Source organism: Phocoena phocoena, chromosome 10 (genome assembly GCF_963924675.1).
Source record: "Phocoena phocoena chromosome 10, mPhoPho1.1, whole genome shotgun sequence".
NCBI classification, from domain to species: Eukaryota; Metazoa; Chordata; class Mammalia; order Artiodactyla; family Phocoenidae; genus Phocoena; species Phocoena phocoena.
In genome coordinates this window covers 6,920,667-6,938,687 of record NC_089228.1, presented here as the reverse complement: position 1 = coordinate 6,938,687, position 18,021 = coordinate 6,920,667, and the positions used below count along the sequence as shown (strand labels likewise).

Here is an 18,021-nt window from a genome sequence, read left to right as displayed (position 1 = left end):
AAAGTTTTGTATTCTACTTTCTCATTTAACTTTATAACTTAAATATTTTTCCATGGTATTATAAGCTCTTCCTAGACATGAGTGCAGCCTTCCTTTTATAAATAATGTTGGATATTTCTTGGCATCTTTATTAGTTCCTTTGAGCACAGTTCCGGTGCTCTGATATCAGGGTGAAGCGAATGAATCAAACGCCGTACAGTTTTCCCACCTAATCTTATTCTCCTCTTTCAACATTCAGCAAGTAAGTGGGCTTTTTTGTTTTTCTTTAGCCTGTTGTGGTACTCATTCAGTGACACACCTGTAATTTTTTATCTAATTTTTTTGTCGAACTGTTGGGTAGGGAAGAAGAAATGCTGGTACCGAGGCAGCCATACGATTTCGAAAGTGGGATAGGATGGGAGATTTAAGGAAGCCTGCTGGTGCTCGATTAGTTCAGTGGTGGTTTTATTATTTTTTAAACCTGTCTTTGTGTCAAAATGAGATTTCATGTTCCTGTCAAAACTTGCAATTTGAGTACTGTGTTTTTTGTGTTGTCCAAGGAAGATTGAAAACCTATAGCATGTATGTACTCATTTGAAATCTTAAGAATGTATTAAATGTATTACTTTTAAGAAACTGTGATCTTATCTATTTTGACTTTAAAAAAAGCTTTTTTGGATACATTAAATGGTGCTAAGTAAAGGAAATAGGTAAGGTGTGGTGGTGTCATTTGCCAGGCTCTTCTCTCTTGGAGAGGTGTGAAGGCCATGTTTGCTTAAAGGCTTAAGGGGGACGGCGGGGGGGGGGGCGGGCGGGGAGGTGGATGGACAAAGGCAAGAAACCTGCTTTCATTCTCAGTCCCTTCTCTTTCCAGCACTGGATTTTGTTTAAAACTTTGTTTCTTTTAGCTTTATTTTTCTTGTAAAAATGAAATATCACTGTAAAAAATTTAAGCTCTACAGAAAAGTATTAAGAAAAAAAGCATTCACAGTTGGAACACAGGTGGTTTGTTTTTGTATTTTTTCATGAAAATAGAACCAACCGTAACAGACACCTCATACAGGTGGCAACTAAGTATATGAAAAGATGCTCCACATTATATATCATCAGGGAACTGCAAATTAAAACAACAGTGAGATACTACTACACACCTATTAGAATGGCCAAAAAAAAAAAAAAAAAAAAGAAAGGCCAAAATTCAGAACACTGACAATACTAAATGCTGGTGAGGATGTGGAGCAACGGGAACTCTCATTCATTGCTAATGGGAATGCAAAATGGTACAGCCACTTTGGAAGACAGTTTGGTGGTTTCTTACAAAACATATTCTTATTGTACCATCCAGTAATTGTGCTCCTTAGTATTTACTCAAAGGAGTTGAAAACTTATGTCCAAAAACTTGCACATGGATGTTTACAGCAGCTTTGTTCATAACTGCCAAATCTTGGAAGCAACCAAGATGTCCTTCAGTAGGTGAATGAACACATAAACTGTGATATAATGGAATAACTCTAATACAATGGAATATTACTCAGCATTAAGATGAAGTGAACTGTTAACCGTGAAAAGACACAGAGGAAATTTAAATGCATATTAGTAAGTGAAAGTAGACAGCCTGCCAATGCAGGGGACACGGGTTCGATCCTTGGTCCAGGAAGATCCCAATGCCGTGGAGCAGCTAAGCCCATGCACCACAACTACTGAGCCTGCACTCTAGAGCCCATGAGCCGCAACTCCTGAGTCCACGTGCTACAGTTACTGAAGCCCGTGTACCTAGAGCCCCTGCTCCACAATAAAGAGAAGCCACCGCAATGAGAAGCCCAGGCACCGCAACAAAGAGTAGCCCCTGCTCACCGCAACTAGAGAAAGCCCGCGCAGAGCAACGAAGACCCAACGTAGCCAAAAATAAATAAATAAATAAATAAAAATAAATAAGAGTACTGTCATCTTTGTTAAAAATAAATGATAAATAAAAAGGGGTAAGGGTGGGCTTCCCTGGTGGCGCAGTGGTTGAGAGTCCGCCTGCTGATGCAGGGGACGCGGGTTCGTGCCCCGGTCCGGGAAAATCCCACATGCCGAGGAGCGGGTGGGACCGTGGGCCATGGCCGCTGAGCCTGCGCGTCCGGAGCCTGTGCTCTGCAACGGGAGAGGCCACAACAGTGAGAAGCCTGCGTACCGCAAAAAAAAAAAAAATAAAAAAATAAGGGGTAGGGGGAGAGGGGGGGATGAATAGGTGGAGCACAGAATTTTTTAGAGCAGTGAATCTATTCTGTCTGATGTTATAATAGTGGATATATATCATTATAAATTCATCCAAGCCCACAGAATGTACAACACCAAGAGTGAACCCTAAGGTAAACGGTAGACTTGGGGTGATAATGATGTATCAATGTAGGTCCATCAATTGTAGCAAAGGTACCACCCTGGCAGGGGCAGGTGTTAATAATGGAAAGGAGACTTTGTTGGGGGGGTGGGGGTGTGTGTGTGGGGGTGGGGGTGGGGGCAGGAGGTATATAGGAAATCCTGTACCTTCCTCTCAATTATGCTGTGAACATAAAACTGCTCTAGAAAATAGTCTATTAAAAAACAAGTGTTTAATATCTCACCAGGACTTATATTGAGAATGTGATAAAAACAACAACAGGGTACTCAGCTCACTAAGGCCGTGAAATAGATACTAGTGTTTTGCGTTCTTGAAATAGGAACACCAGTGAACTTTTCAGATACTTTCATGCTAGGTTTCTGTATCCCGTTCTTGGCTCCTCAGCCCTACTCTATGCTAGTCACTGAGCTGCCTGATACCCTTTCAACGTTTCCCCATTCTGTCAGCACACCTAAGCTCCCTGCCCCAACAGAACTTTTTCCTGGGGACTTTCCCCCATCACCACACATACCCAGTAATCCATTGGCAGATCACAGAAGAATGAAATATACTTGTGGTGATAACCAAAAGGGGTACTGGATAGGTAAATGAGAGAGAAACCCACAAAACTAGTTTCAGAGTTTGGAACATGAAACCTCAGGAGAGTACGAGTTGGCTTAACTTACACTAAATAGCAATACGCTCTCTCCGTATTCAGGTAGAAAACACAGAAGATTGTTTTGTTCCAGTTGGGAGAAGTTGAGTTCTTGAGGACTGGGCTGGCCCTGCAAATCCTTCTGAAAAACCCAGAGGAAATCATAGCGAACCATTTTATCCTCAGATAAATTGAAGGAGAGTTAATTGGGCAAAGGATAGCCTAGCAGCAGTTTGCTAGGGAGGACATGAGATGACATTCTTCACCTGGAGGAGGGTGATCAGATACCCCGGTCCAATGTGGGAATATTGAGAACTCATGCTGCAGTTATCCAGTGCTCAGAAGCGTCAGGTGGGAACTAAAGGGGAGGGTTATTCTAGCAGTTCTGGATTACCCTGTCCTGTAGCAACTGCAGAGAGTGGGGGGAATTTGGAGGGGGGTCTGGTGTGTCCTCGGGGTAGCAGTTTTCCAACTATTGGTTTATGGTTTTCCTTGATAGACTTTAGGACTTCCCTACCCTTCCTGTAGATGAGAAAGCAGACCCCTCTGGAACAGACCCCAATACTGGAAATAAATGTACATGAATAGGAAGTTGGCCAAATAAAGTATGGTGCTCCTAAATAAACTATTAAAAAGGAAAAGGTAGATGCTTATTTAAGGACATGAAAAACTGTTATTAATTGAAAAACATTTACAGAAAATTAATTGTTTTAAAATTTTTTATATTAAAAATTAATTTTATAGAGGTCTAAAAATATGTGAAAGTATATACAGCAAAGTATTAATAATGGTGGCCCATCCAGGATGAAATTATGGGAAGGTGTGTGTTCATTCTCTTTCTCTGTGTCTCTCTCTCTGAGATAATTGAGATAATGGAATAGATATAGATATATAGACATAGACATAGATATGGATATAGATATAGATATAGATATGTCTCTGCCCCAATTCCTGGCACAGAGCCCCTAAAACCCTTGTAATTTCCTAAGTGATAAGATCACTAGGGGCACCTTTTGTTCTAACGAGAGGACTCTGGTGGGCTCCTGGATGACTCTGGGATGGGGTCTGGTCACCAGAAAAGCCAAGCCATCATTAGAAGCTTGGAATTTTCAGCCCCCCCCAGCCTTCTCCAGAGAGGGGAGAGGGGCTGAAAATGAGGTTCATAATTGATCATGCCTACTTGACAGAGCCTCCATAAACTCCCAAAGTAGGGGGTTCAGAGATCTTCCAGGGGGACAAACACACCCACACTGGGAGGGTGATGCACCCCAGCTCCACTGGGACCAAAGCTCCTGTGCCCAGGACCCTCGAAGATCTCACCCTATATTTCTCTTCATCTGGGTGTTCATCTGTATCCTTTATCATATCCTTTAATAAACTGGTAAGTGTGTTTCCATGAGTTCTGTGAGCCACTTTAGCAACTTAATTGAACTTGAGGGGTCCTGGGAACCTCTGATTTGTATCCAAGTTGGACGGAAGTTATAGGTAACTTGGGGACCTACTACTTGGGACTGGCATCTGAAGGGGGGTTGGGGGCAGTCTTGCAGAACTGAGCCCTTAACCTGTGGGATCTGACACTTATCTCCAGGTAGATAGTGTTAGAATTAAGTTTAATTGTAAGACACCCAGCTGGTGTCACAGAGAATTGCTTGTTGTGGGGAAACTACCCCCTCTCCTCCATTTGGTGACCAGAAGTGTCAGAAGTGACGTGTTGTGTGTAATAGTGTCAGCGAACGAAACTTGGGTCTGCTTGCCCCGTGCAGTAAAGCCAATCTACTGACGCCCGGTTGTGGTGAAGGGGAGTGCAGCGTTTACTGCAGGGCGCCAAGCAAGGAGTCCCGGTGGCTAGTGCTCAAAAACCCTGAACTCCTCAAAGGCTTTTGGGAAAAGGTTTTTAAAGACAGTGTGAGGGAGGGGGTGTTGTGGGATGTGTGGTCAGCTAGTGGACACTCTTCTGACTGGTTGGGGATGAGATAATTGGGAGTCAACAACATCAACCTTCTGGTCCCAACTGGTCTGGGGTCTACGTGCTTGTGGGCAGCATAAGGTTAACTTCTTCCACCTGGTGGGGGTTTTAGTATCTGCAAAACCGTTCAAAGAATTTGGCTCAGAATATTACCTATAGCCCTTGAGGAGGAGCTAAAAGTCCTCAACTTTGTTTAATGGCTAAACTGTTATTGTTTTGTCATGCTTGACTGTTCCCCTTTCTTTCTGCATTTTCTCACATTGCTGATTAAATTCACTCTTTGGAACTCGAGGAAGGCCTAGGGGGCTAAAGGTTTTCTACAGACAAAAGACAGGCAGAGGATGCTGGGGGTGGCAGGGGTGCGGGGTGTCTGTTCTGGGAAGGCCCCACAGGGTCCTGCTCGGTTACAAAGGTAAGGAGAAACACAGAAGGGGGAATTGGCGTTCCCCCTCTACAGGAGGAAGAAAGGCTAGGACTGGGTTTTTTCTCTTTTTGATGTGGACCATCCTCCGAGTCTCTACTGAGTTTGCCACAATGCTGCCTCTGCTCTATGTCTTGTTTCTTTGGCCACGAGGCATTTGGGATCTCAGCTCCCTGACCAGGGATCGAACCTGCAGCCCCTGCTTTGGAAGGCCAAGTCCCAACCACTGGACCGCCAGGGAAGTCCCTGGGTTTTTTCTTAATTCACTCCTTTTTTCAGACAGTGATCATGTACTATCAGAAAAACCAATAAAGTTATTTTTATTAGAAAAGAAAAAATATGTGCAAAGTACACAGAAGAGCCTTACTGTGGTTATTTCCTTTTCATCAGCCTTCCTTCATGCCCATCTTCCTGATGTCACATGGGTCCTCAACTCTGCTGGCACATAAGTAGAACTACCTGAGAAGCTTTTTGAAATGCTAGTGCCTGAGTCCCAGCGCAGAACAATCGCCCCTGGATCTCTGGATGGAGGTAGGGCTGGGCCTGTAGAGTCTTTTTAAAGCTCCCAGATGATTGATTCTAAGGTGTAGCAGGGATTGCAAACCTCTGATTGTAACTTCAAGGGAATTAATCATGAACAGGTCAAAATGGCACACTATATCACTAATTACATTCGGCCTCAATAACTTTCTAACTGATCCTGGTGTGGAGGCTGTTGGTCACAGAAAAGCGAATCAGGAGAAGACATGTGTGCAGGATCACAGGAAATTTTTCAGGGTGAGGTGATATAATAGGGCACAAAGAGCCCTCCCTTTGGAATCAGACTTGGGTTGAATCTTGTCACTTGGCCAGTTTGGCTTGGACAAGTTACAATTGACTTGAGCCTCAGTTTCCCCATCTGTAGAATGGGAATGATAAACCTACCCTGTAGGGTCATTGTGGGGATCCCAGATAATATGTGTTAAATGCCTGGTACTTGATAGGTGAGTGGCAACTCTGTTAATCAGTGATAGCAAGGACCTTACTTTGAAGAACATATTCTAAAGAATGGGGACAAAGACATGTGCCTAAGATGGCCTGCTTAGTTAGGCCCAGAACTACTCAATCGTCTTTGCAGGAAAGAATCCTAGGACTCAGGTCGCAAGCCCTGGAGCTGGGCAAGAAGGAACACTGCAACCAGGGGCCGGAGGAGGCAGCAGAGAGAGAGGGGCTGCCCGGCCTACCTGTCTCCTGGACGGGCCAAGGCTGTTGCGAACCTGCTGTGATTATAAAGCCTCACCAAGGGGAAGAGGCCCCCTGGCCCTAGGGTAAAAGCACTACAAGGGACAGTGGCTCTGTGCTTGCAGCAGAGGGGAAAGCAGGCCGGGACTCTGCAAATAGAGGAGAGAAAAAGAAGGACCCTTATCCTCCTTTGCCCCTTGCACCTGGGAGGAAGGTGCTTTTTCCACTCAGCCTCCGTCAGACCATTCCTGGAGCTCTTCTACCTCAAATTCCTCCTTCAACCACTGCTGCAACACGAGACTTCCCCTGAAAAGCAGTCTTGGAGCGCTGGAATGCACCCCATGTCAAACACCAAGGAGGTACACTCACATAATAGTGATTCCTTATGGGGCTCAGCACTTTATAGTTTACCCCGAGCATTTTGGGGTCTGTTTAAACTTCACAGAAATCCTTCAAAGTGGGTGGAGCAGGATACCCAATTTACAAAAGAAAAAACTGCAAACTGGCTCAAGGATGAAGAACCAGAGACAGTGACTGAACTAGGACCCAAATCCCGATAGGACCCCAAGGCCTGTGGGCACCTTTTCAATATTATCAGTGGCGACTACCATTTTTGGATCGCATTCTCTGTGCAAGGAAGACCTGTCTAAATTGATTTAATCAATATATGAGCGATTGTTTATAAACTAATGTGTTTATAATTGTGTAAACTGATTTAATCCAATTCCTTCACTCATAGCTCTAAGCAGGAGGAATGATTAGTCCCACTTTAAGGATGTGGAAAGTGAGGCTCGAGAAGCGACATGAGTTGTCCAGGGTCGCAAAACCTGTTGGTAGCAGAGCTGGGGCTTGTTCTCAGGGCTGCTCACTTTCCTTTTAGTTTCCTTCTTCTTTCCATAGCTGATGTTTGCAGCTGCAAAGTGGTGCTCTAGTTGCTTATGTGCCTTAGATGATACTGCCTAACTTCTTGGAACCCATTTACTTCTGTGTAAAAGCATAGGCTTATGAGAGTTACATAAAATGATTTATGCAAAGCACATTGTAGGTATAGATAAATGGTAGTTATTGCAATAACGAGGCAGCTTGTAGCTAGTGGTCAGACGGATTGGGTTCAAATCCCAGCTCTGCCACTTTGTACCTGTATGATTTTAGGCAAGTTATTTGACTTCTCTGTACCTCAGTTTCCTCATCTGTAGAGTGGGGGTAACACATAAGGTCATTGTGAGGAGTAAGTAAAACAACCTTGGTGAAGTTTGCCCGTCATAAATGCTTAATAAATACTAGTGATTATGTTCTCCTTCTACCCTATTCAATAATTCACTTTGCCCCCCAGTTCCTCTTACCATAGTCTGCTTTGCCCCAATAATATTTATCACCTTCTAAGACAATGAATAATGCAATTAGCTACTCCTACTCTCTTTTACTATAATCTATTTTTATTCCCTAACATTACCTATCACCTTCTACAGTGCTAAATTATTTACTTATTTAGCATTTTTACTGCTTATTGTGTGTCTTCCTCCAGGGCAGGGATTTTGTCCTTTTTTTCTTCAGAGGGAACCCCAGCACCTAGAACAGTCCCTGGCACATAGTGGCTGCTCAATAAATATTAGCCCTTAAAATCAGAGTCTAGGGACTTCCCTGGTGGCTCAGTGGTTAAGAATTCGCCCGCCAATGCAGGGGACATGGATTCGAGCCCCGGTCCGGGAAGATCCCACATGCTGTGGAGCAACTAAGCCCGTGAGCTACAACTACTGAGCCCGCTGGCCTAGAGCCCGTGCTCTGCACCAAGAGAAGCCACCCCAGTGAGAAGCCCATGCACTGCAATGAACAGTAGCCCCTGCTCGTAGCAGCTAGAGAAAGCCTGCGTGCAGCAACGAAAACCCAATGCAGCCAAATAAATAAATAAAATTTATTTAAAAAATCAGTCTATCCTGACTACCCTATTGAATACAGTCCTCCCCCTGCTTGCTCTGAACACCTCATTCCTCTTTTTCTTTCCTTCCCCCACCCCCTGCCACAGCATTTTGACCTTTTAGCATTTCATGTAACTTACCTATTCAATGCTGTTATTATTTGTTGCTAGTTTCCTCCCCAACTCCCATCCCCGCCTAGATTGTAAGTCCCATGAAAACATGGACTTAGGTAAGTTTTCTCCACTTACGCATCTCCAGCACCTCGAACATTGTCCCACATGTAGCAGGTAATTAATAGACTAGCTCTTGAAGGAATCGTATGTGGCAGAGGGCCAAAAGACCTGGAGGTGGAGTCAGAAGGTCTCTTGGGACTGCCGCTGAATTCCCGTGTGGACTTGCCCGTGTTCCCTTGCTCCTCTGGGCCCGTTTCCCCTCCTGGCGGCTCTGACCGTCTTGGTTTCGCAGCCGCTGTTCCAGCCGGCCGGGAGGCGTCGCGACCCCGGTGGCCGCTGGGGGGCAGTAGAGCCCAAGCCCAGCCCCGCCCACTTCCCCGGCGGCTTGCGCTGGGTGGACCCACCAGCCAGCCGGTAAAGAAGCAGAGTCCTGCCGCGTAGGACTCAGTTGTCAGCGCTGCCGGCCCGCTGGCCCTCGGAGCCCGGCCATGTCCTGCTACATCTACCAGCTGCCCGCCTGGGTGTTGGACGACCTGTGCCGCAACATGGACGCGCTGAGCGAGTGGGACTGGATGCAGTTCGGTGAGTGGGCACCCCTGCGACCCCGCTAACCCCCCTCCCCGCCTGTTTACGCGGGTCCTGATTTTAGGTGCTCTCTGTGCTGCCATTCTGGACCCGGGCCTCACTGTGTGCCCTCGGGCAGGCGCTGCCCCCTCTCTGTGGTCATTTGGAACGTGTTAGGTGATCTCGGAGGATTTCTGCTGTTACTCAGTCTGTCGCTAAGTAACGACTGGCTCGACTTCGCTGTTTACAGTAAAGCCGAAAATGATCGCTCTCAGCAGTGACTAGTGCTTACTGTGTGCCCGGCCCTGATGTAAGCACCTGACACCGATTATCTCATTTAATTCCCACGACAGCCTGTAAAGTGCCTATTTCTCTTACCCCATCTTACAGACGACGAAACGGCTTTAAAGGTAGAGTTACTTTCGGGGGCCAGGGTATGGCGTTGCTAAGTGGCGAACTGGGCTCTGAACCCCGGCGGCTGGCCCCGCCAGGACATCGTAACTTCTTGGTGTATATTGTTTGTGCCTGGTGATTGGCTGAGGGCTTGGCATCCTGGGGGAGGCTGCGCGTGTGGTCCTCAGGCGCCTTCCAGGCTCCACCACATCCAGCTGGTGACTTTGGGCAAGTTGCTTAACCTGAGTCTCAGCTTCTTCATCTGTAAACTGGAGGTGGTTATGAGGAATGAAAATTGTATAAAAAGCACTTGACACCTATGTGTCAGAGGTTCTTGTAAGTATTAAGGAAGTCTTAACAATTATTCTCAGGTTCATGTTTTAAGTCAATGTGACTGGTGCCACTTTATTTTTAAAGTAATATCTATATTTTCTTTAAAATTGAGATTATGATATATACCATTCATACAAGGAGAATATAATATTTATGTACAGTGGAAAGAATAATAATAAAAAGAACATGTATGTTTTTATCCATCCAGTTTGAGGAAATAATGTATATTTTACCCTAGTAGTTCTCAATCAGGGGTGATGTTGCCCCCTTAGGGAACATTTGCCAATGTCTGGAGACATTTTTGGTTGTCGTAACTTGGGGGATGTAGTGAGTAGAGGCCAGGGATGCTGCTAAACGTCCTGCAATGCACAGAACTGCCCCCTCCACAAAGAACTATCCAGCCTAAAGTGTCAGTAGTGCTGAGGTTCAGAAATCCTGTTTTAAACCAGTCACAAAAATAATACACTCGTATTGCAAAATACTGCGGGAAATAAAGAGTAGCTCAAACTCCACCACTCAGGGATATCATTTATTTTTTAATTTGGAGGGAGTATTTTTTTAAAATTAATTAATGAATTTATTTTTGGCTATGTTGGGTCTTTGTTGCTGCGTGTGGTCTTTCTCTAGTTGCGGTGAGCGGGGGCTACTCTTCGTTGTGGTGCGTGGGCTTCTCATTGCGGAGGCTTCTCGTTGTGGAGCGTGGGCTGTAGGTGCACGGACATCCATAGTTGTGGGACGTGGGCTCAGTAGTTGTGGTTTGCGGGCTCTAGAGCTCAAGCTCAGTAGTTGTGGTGCACGGGCTTAGTTACTACGTGGCATGTAGGATCTTCCCGGGCCAGGGCTCCGAACCTGTGTCCCTTGCATTGGTAGGCAGATTCTTAACCACTGTGCCACCAGGGAAGCCCAAGGATACCATTCTTTTTTTTCCCCACATCTTTATTGGAGTATAAATGCTTTACAATGTTGTGTTAGTTTCTGCTGTACAAGAAAGTGAGTCAGCTATATGTGTATATATATCCCCATAAGGGATACCATTCTTACCATTTGGTTGCCAATAGTAATAATAACAACAGCAGCCGCTAACATGTATTGGCTTCTGACTATTTGCCAGCAGGGTGCTGGGTGTCTTATGCCTTCTAGTCTTTTTTACTAACCATACTTATTTATGTATATACGTTTTCCAAAAATCGTATCATTTTGTACACTCTGCTAGCCTGCTTTTTTCATTTAAACTATATCACAATTATTTTTTCTTGCTAAGCAATATTCTTTAGCAACATGGATTTAGGCTTTTACTTTCAGTGTGTATTTTTATTAACTTTTTTGTGGAAAAAAATAACAGATGTACTAGGTTAAATGGTGTAAATCACGCCCCTGGGACAGAGGGGAAAGTAAATATCTTTCCCCTCCCTGCCCCTCAGCCTCCCCACAGAGGCTGTCCCTGGTAACAAGTCAGGGCACCTCTGAGAATGTCTGTCACCATCTGATTTTCTAGACTGCACTGTGTCTCTTTGCTCAGATGATCTGTGATTTAACTACTTCGACTGTTTCCTGAGCAGTGGGCAAACACTTTGTGGAAGAGACTCTCTCTAGTGTTTTCCATGTTGGCCTCAATTGTGAAGGCCACAGCAACTTCTGTTTCTAGGATATTGTTGCTATTTTAGCAGGCACACCTATGGCTTTCTTTTTATTTTACTAAAGTTTTAAAAATTAAAGTATAGTTGATTTACAATGTTGTATCAATTTCTGCTGTACAGCAAAATGATTCAGTTATATATATATATATATATATATATATATATATATATATACACACACACATTCTTTTTAAAAATTCTTTTCCATTATGGTTTATCACAGGAACTATTGAATATAGTTCCCTGTGCTATACAGTAGGACCTTGTTGTTTATCCATTCTGTCAGTATAGATATTAGTTCGAATCTGCTAATCCCAAACTCCCAATCCATCCCTCCCCCACACCCCCTCCCCCTTGGCAAGCACTAGTCTGTTCTCTGTGTATGACTTTTTTTAAAAAACAGCTTGATTAAGGTATAATTCACCTACCACGCAATTCACCCATTTAAAGTGTACAATTCAGTGGCATCTAGGATATGCAGAGTTGTGCATCCGTCGCCAAATCAATCTTAGAACATTTTCATTACCCCAGAAAGAAGTCCTGTACCCCTCAGCAGTCTCCCTCAGCACTCTCACACACATCTCCCATTTCCCCCCAGCTTTAGGCATTGCCTATTCTGGACATTTCATATAAATGGAATAAATCATACAATATGTAGTCCTTTGTGACTGACTTATTTAGCATGTTTCCAAGGTTAATCCATGTCATAGCAAGTATCAGTGCTTAATTTCTTTTTTTTTTAAGCTTTATTTATTATTTATTTTATTTCTTGGCTGTGTCGGGTCTCAGTTGTGGCACGTGGGATCTTTCGTTGCGGCACGGGGGCTTCTCTCTAGCTGTGGTGTGCGGGGTTTTCTCTTCTCTAGTTGTGGCGCGCAGGCTCCAGGGCGCGTGGGCTGTGTAGTTTTGCGGCAAGCAGGCTCTCTAGTTGAGGCACGTGGGCTCAGTAGTTGTGGTGCACTGGCTTAGTTGCCCCAAGGCAGGTGGGAATCTTAATTCCCTGACCAGGGATCGAACCTGCGTCCCCTGCATTGCAAGGTGGATTCTTTCCCACTGGACCACCAGGAAAGTCCCAATTTCTTTTTATTTATTCCTGAATAACATTCCATCGTATGGACGTACTGCATTTTATTTATTCTTCTGTCATTTGATGGGCATTTGGGTTCTTTCCACTTTTTGGGTATTATGAATAATGCTCCTGTGTACATTTGTGTACGTCTTTGTGTGCCTTTACGTTTTCATTTCCCTTGCGTAGATGCCTAGGAGGGGAATTACTGAGTCATAGGGTAACTCTGCGTTTAACATTTTGAGGAAGTGTCAGACTGTTTTTGGAAGTGCGAGTACCATTTTACATTCCCACCAGCAATGTGTGAGGGTCCGAATTTCTCCACGTCCCCTCCCCCCAACACTTGTTATTGTCTGTCTTTCTGAGTTTGTAGCCGTCTGAGCAGGTGAGAAGTGGTTTCTCGCTGTGTTTATTTATTTATTTATTTTGGTGGCGTCGGATCTTAGATGCAGGCACACAGGTTCTTTGTTGAGGCACGCGGGATCTTTTTATTGTGGCGTGCGGGCTCTTTGCTGTGGCACTTGGGCTTCTCTCTAGTTGTGGTGTGCAGGTTTTCTCTCTCCAGTTGTGGCGCACAAGCTGCAGGGCGTGTGGGCTCAGTAGTTGTGTCACGCGGGCTTAGCTGCCGCGCGGCATGTGGGATCTTAGTTCCCCAACCAGGGATCAAACCTGTGTCCCCTGCATTGGAAGGCAGATTCTTTACCACTGGACCACCAGGGAAGTGCCTCTTGCTCTGGTTTTGATTAGCATTTATGTAATGACCAATGATGTTGGCCGTCTTTTCATGTGCATTTGTACATCCTCTGAGGAGAATACCTCTGACTCCTTAGGGCTTGGAGACACCAGAATTGCTCAAAGTCCTCAGGAGCTGCCCATTGTGATTTAGGTTATAATCCAAATCCCTCACCAGGCCTGCCGGGTCTGGCACAGTCTGAGCGCCATTGACTTTTGACCTCCTCTCTTCCAACACCCTCTCATGCCCACCCTGCTCCAGCCACACTGGCCTCCTTGGTCCAGACTCAGGGCCTTTGTACTTGCTGTTTCCTCTGTCTGGGACATTCTTCGTCCTGTCCTCCACGTGGCTAGCTTTCTAGTCTCTGTTAGTTTCCTCTTGCTGCTGTAACAAATTACCACAAATTTAATAGTTTAAAAACAGCCATTATTGTGTTACAGTTCTGGAGGTCAGAAGTCCTAAAATCAAGGTGTTGGCAGGGCAGCTGTCCTTCTGGAGGCTCTAGGGGAGAATCCATTTCCCTGCCTTCACTGGCTTCTAGAGGCTGCCTGCATCCCTTGGCCTGTGGCCCCTTCTCCACTTTCAAAGACAACGGGGTAACATCTTCAAATCTCTTCCTCTGACCTCTGCTTCTGTCATGATCTTCTCTGAATCGGACACTCCTGCCTTCCTCTGATAAGGACCCCTGGGCTCAGTCAGATAATCCAGGGTAATCTCATCTCAAAATCCTTAACTTAATGCCATCTGCAAAGTCCCTTTTGTCACGTAAGGTACCATATTCGCAGGTTTCGGGGTTTAGGACACTGACGTCTTTGGGGGGCTATAGTCTTTCATTTCTCAGTTCATATGTCACCTTGTTTGAGAGGCTGACCCTGTCCCCCTTTCCTCTTTTTCTTATCAACATGTTGTATTTTCTTCTTTCCTCTTAACATGCTTTGACCTTGTTCCTTATTGGTTTATGTCTGTCTCTCCCTGTAGAATGTCGGTGCCATGAGGGCAGGGACATCACGCATCTAGTTCGCTTCTGTATTCCCAGTGTCTGAGGCAGTGCCCGGCCGGTGGGCAGACACTCAGTGCCACTGGAATGAATGATGGGCTGAAGGATGTGGGAACGGTGGGGACACGGGATGGCTTGGAGCCCATGCTTGGCCAGGTCTCTGTGCTGGGTCAGAGGTCACTGGGCTGGGAGCCAGCCGTGACCCCCAGGTAGCAGCTCCTTGGCAAGTCACAGCATTCCATGGTTTTCTGTTCAGCACAGTAAGCGACTGTGATTGTCCTTCCAGTCCTAAAGAGTCTCGGTTTCTGCGAGTCTTTTTTTTTTTTTTAGGTTGAAAAATCCTACTGCATATTCCACAATTTATTCTTTTTTTTAAAATGACATTCTAGTCTTTGACTATTACAGATAATGTGGATCATTTTAGAAGAGATCATCCCTTGGGGCTGATTGTGATACCGGGGAGCGGAGGTGGAAAAATCCATAAAGTGATTCAGAAAAGCACACAGCCACAAATACGCACGCTCTTTGGATTTGACAATTTTGGCAGATAATGTGGCTCCCTCCTGCTCATTTCCCTGTGATTGTGGCTGTGTTCATTTTTGCCCTTGGGGGAAACCAGGCTTCTCACAGCTTCACTCACCCCAGGTGTATTCCCAGGGATCCTGGGGCAGGGCTTCCTCTGTTGGACGGCTCTCCATCTTGCTGTCTCATGCACGTGCCAGCCTTTGTGCACAGGCCTGCTTTGTCCCTGCCCAGCTATGTGCTTCAGGCGAGTGACTGCCTCTCTCTGAGCCTTTAGTCTCCTCATCTGTAAAATGGGGATGAGTTGCTGAGAGGCTTAAGGGACAAGACGCTTTCCCCTTCCCTCAACCAGGAAAGAGTCTTGTTAGTCCGGACAAAGGGCGTCTCACCCGAGGGCGAGGGCGGATCACTTCAGGAAGCTGTGCCGTCTCTGCTCCAGAGGGCTTTGAAGATGGGCAAGGTTGTCTACTGTGTCCTGCAAGACTCAGGAAGTCAGACCAGGAGGGATGATCGCCACGTAGTGTTAACCATTGGGGATAAAAGCAGCTTTTCATAGAGCGTAGATGGCTTAACAATTGCAGTGAACATTTATATCACATACATATTATTCTATACATGTAACTAATCTAATCCTCACAGCAACCTCTGAGGCAGGTGCTGTTGTTTTCCTCATTTGCAAATGAGGAAACTGAGGCACAGCGAGAAGTGAAGGGCCTTCCCCAAGCACGTGGGAAGTAAGTAGCAGAGAGAAGATTTGAACCCAGGCCTCAGAATCCAGAGTCTGGGCCCTGAACCCACCACTGTACCATCCTGCTGGCATAAGCATGTATTTTTATATCTAATAGAAAAGCCTGGAAGATTAGAAGCAAGAGTATAAACAGTGCTTTTCTTGGGGTCTTCCAAGTGGGATGATCACGGGGGCTTTGATTTTCTCCCATTTTCCAAATGTTCCGTAACGACCAGGTATTACTGGTGTGTGTTGGGCAAAGAGCCATGGACTCAGCAGGGCGCTCGGCAGTGACTCATCCCCCTGAGATCTCTATCTTGTCTTGACCCTGTTTTAAGGGTCATGTTAAATGCTGACAGGTCAACACCATAAGAGATGCCACTTTCATGGAGCTACAACGTCCACATTGCAAGGCACCTCTGGGTTTAATTCCTCTTCCTCCTGCATTGCCTGTGAGGAAAGTACAGCCCACAGACGTGAGGGCTGGGCTTGGCTTCTGCTGCCGCAGTGGAGCCCCAGGGGCGGCCCTGGGCTTCTGTTCTTCCCATGACATCGCGCTGCCTCGGAGCGTGGGAGGTGAGCCCACGAACAGAGCTCGTGTGCAGGGAGGGCTGGGGGGAAGGTGTTCCTTCCTCTTCCCTCTACTCTTTTCTCTCTGCTGCTGGAGGCAGCCCCTGACCCTGCTGACATCACTTCCTATGGACCAGGAATCTGGCCTGGGGTTTCCAGTGACTAAAGTTACAACTCAAGAACTTCCCATCCCTAACAGGGCACTTCTCCCAGAGGCTTTCTCTCTGTGGGAGGCTGTCACAACCTTCCCCATTCCTCCAGAGGGACAGGGACTGTACAATATGATCGCGTCCCTCCCTGGCTCTGAGGTCTTCCATGGTGTCCTGGTGTCCGTGGCTCTTAGGATCAGGTTCAAACTGTAGCCTGGCCTTCGAGCCCCTTCATTACATAGGCGTGGTCTCTTGTCTTCCTCTTCCCCACTCAGTTCACTTATGTTTGTATTTTTCAAACAGAAAAGCTCCGTGGGCTTCTGGTTGACTCACCCCTGTATCTCTAGAGCTTCTCAGAGGCCTGGAGCTCAATAATATTTTGTTGAATGAATGTATGACTTGATGTTCACGTAGATACCTGCTCCACGATTTCTGAAATCCTGGAACTGAAGTCCGATTATTTCAGTCCTAGTTTAGGGGAATAAAAAATGCCTCCCTCACTTCAGGAAACTCAGCAGAATACTATGTGACAGTTCAAAAATTCCATGTATGAAGAGCTTGTACCAACTTGGAAAATGCTTATGGTATAATGTTAGTAAATAAGGCCTGGATGCACAGTCTTACTTACAGCCTGGCACTAACTGGATCCAGAAGCACCCCTGTGCGTGTGGTGGGGAGACTTTCGGAAGGGAAAGTACCCTCGTGGGATGCTGTGTAATTTATTCGCTTCTTTCCCCTGCGTTTTCCCAAGTTTTCTTTAATGAGCAACCATTTAATAATAGAAAATGAAAAGAAGGGATGCGTTAGTTTTAGTATCGTGGACAGTAGCCCCCTGCAAATTGCACAGTGCTTCAGACTTGGCCAAGTGCTTTTAGATCCGTAGCTCTCTTGCTCCTAATAGCAGTTCTGTGAGGATGGTGGGCTGTGGATTCATTCATTCACTCATTCATTCATTCATTGAGTTCCCCCTGCCAGGGCTGGGACTTAGAGATGAGGAGAATGAGATGCCCAAGGCAAAATTTTTTTTTTTTTTTTTTGCGGTACGCTGGCCTCTCACTGTTGCGGCCTCTCCCGTCGCGGAGCACAGGCTCTGGACGCGCAGGCTCAGCGGCCATGGCTCACGGGCCCAGCGGGATCTTCCCGGACCGGGGCACGAACCTGCGTCCCCTGCATCGGCAGGCGGACTCTCAACCACTGCGCCACCAGGGAAGCCCCCCAAGGCAAAATTATAGGAGGCCCTACTCTCTGGCTGCTGCTGCAGGTGCAGGGCCAGCCCTGAGAATGAGCACCTCCTTCAGATTTGCGCCTTGGGTGCCTCCCCTGCCTCACTTTGGTCCTGGCCCTGCCCCCACTCTGTGCCAGGCACTCTTCTCTGTTCTGAGGATTTAACAGTGAACGGAACAGAGAAAACTCTCTGCCTACACGGGGCTTCTGTTTGGAGGGCAAGTTCTCTATTACAGTTGAGGAAACCGAGCCTCCCATCCCACTGGGGAAGTGACTTGCACATAGCAAATAAGCAGCTAAACCTCAGGGCCCCTGGCCCTCTCGTCCACCGGTCTTTCTCCTAAGTCTTGTGTGGCAACCGAGTTGACATTTACATTAAAGTGTGAGTGTGCTGGTCCCCGCGGGCACTGAAT

General features: G+C 46.2%; 1 protein-coding gene across 2 annotated transcripts in view; it reads left to right on the top strand.

The window, feature by feature from the left end:
* The first annotated feature begins 9,145 nt into the window (after positions 1-9,145).
* Positions 9,146-18,021, top strand: part of IRAK2 (interleukin 1 receptor associated kinase 2) — a 57,068-nt gene continuing 48,192 nt past the window's right edge. The window contains exon 1 of one of the 2 annotated variants that reach the window (XM_065885366.1): positions 9,146-9,275. In XM_065885366.1, the coding sequence (XP_065741438.1) occupies positions 9,182-9,275 (94 nt within the window). In that variant the 5' untranslated portion in view covers positions 9,146-9,181. The remainder of the gene's footprint in view (positions 9,276-18,021) is intronic. The other variant, XM_065885367.1, reaches the window with a different exon arrangement.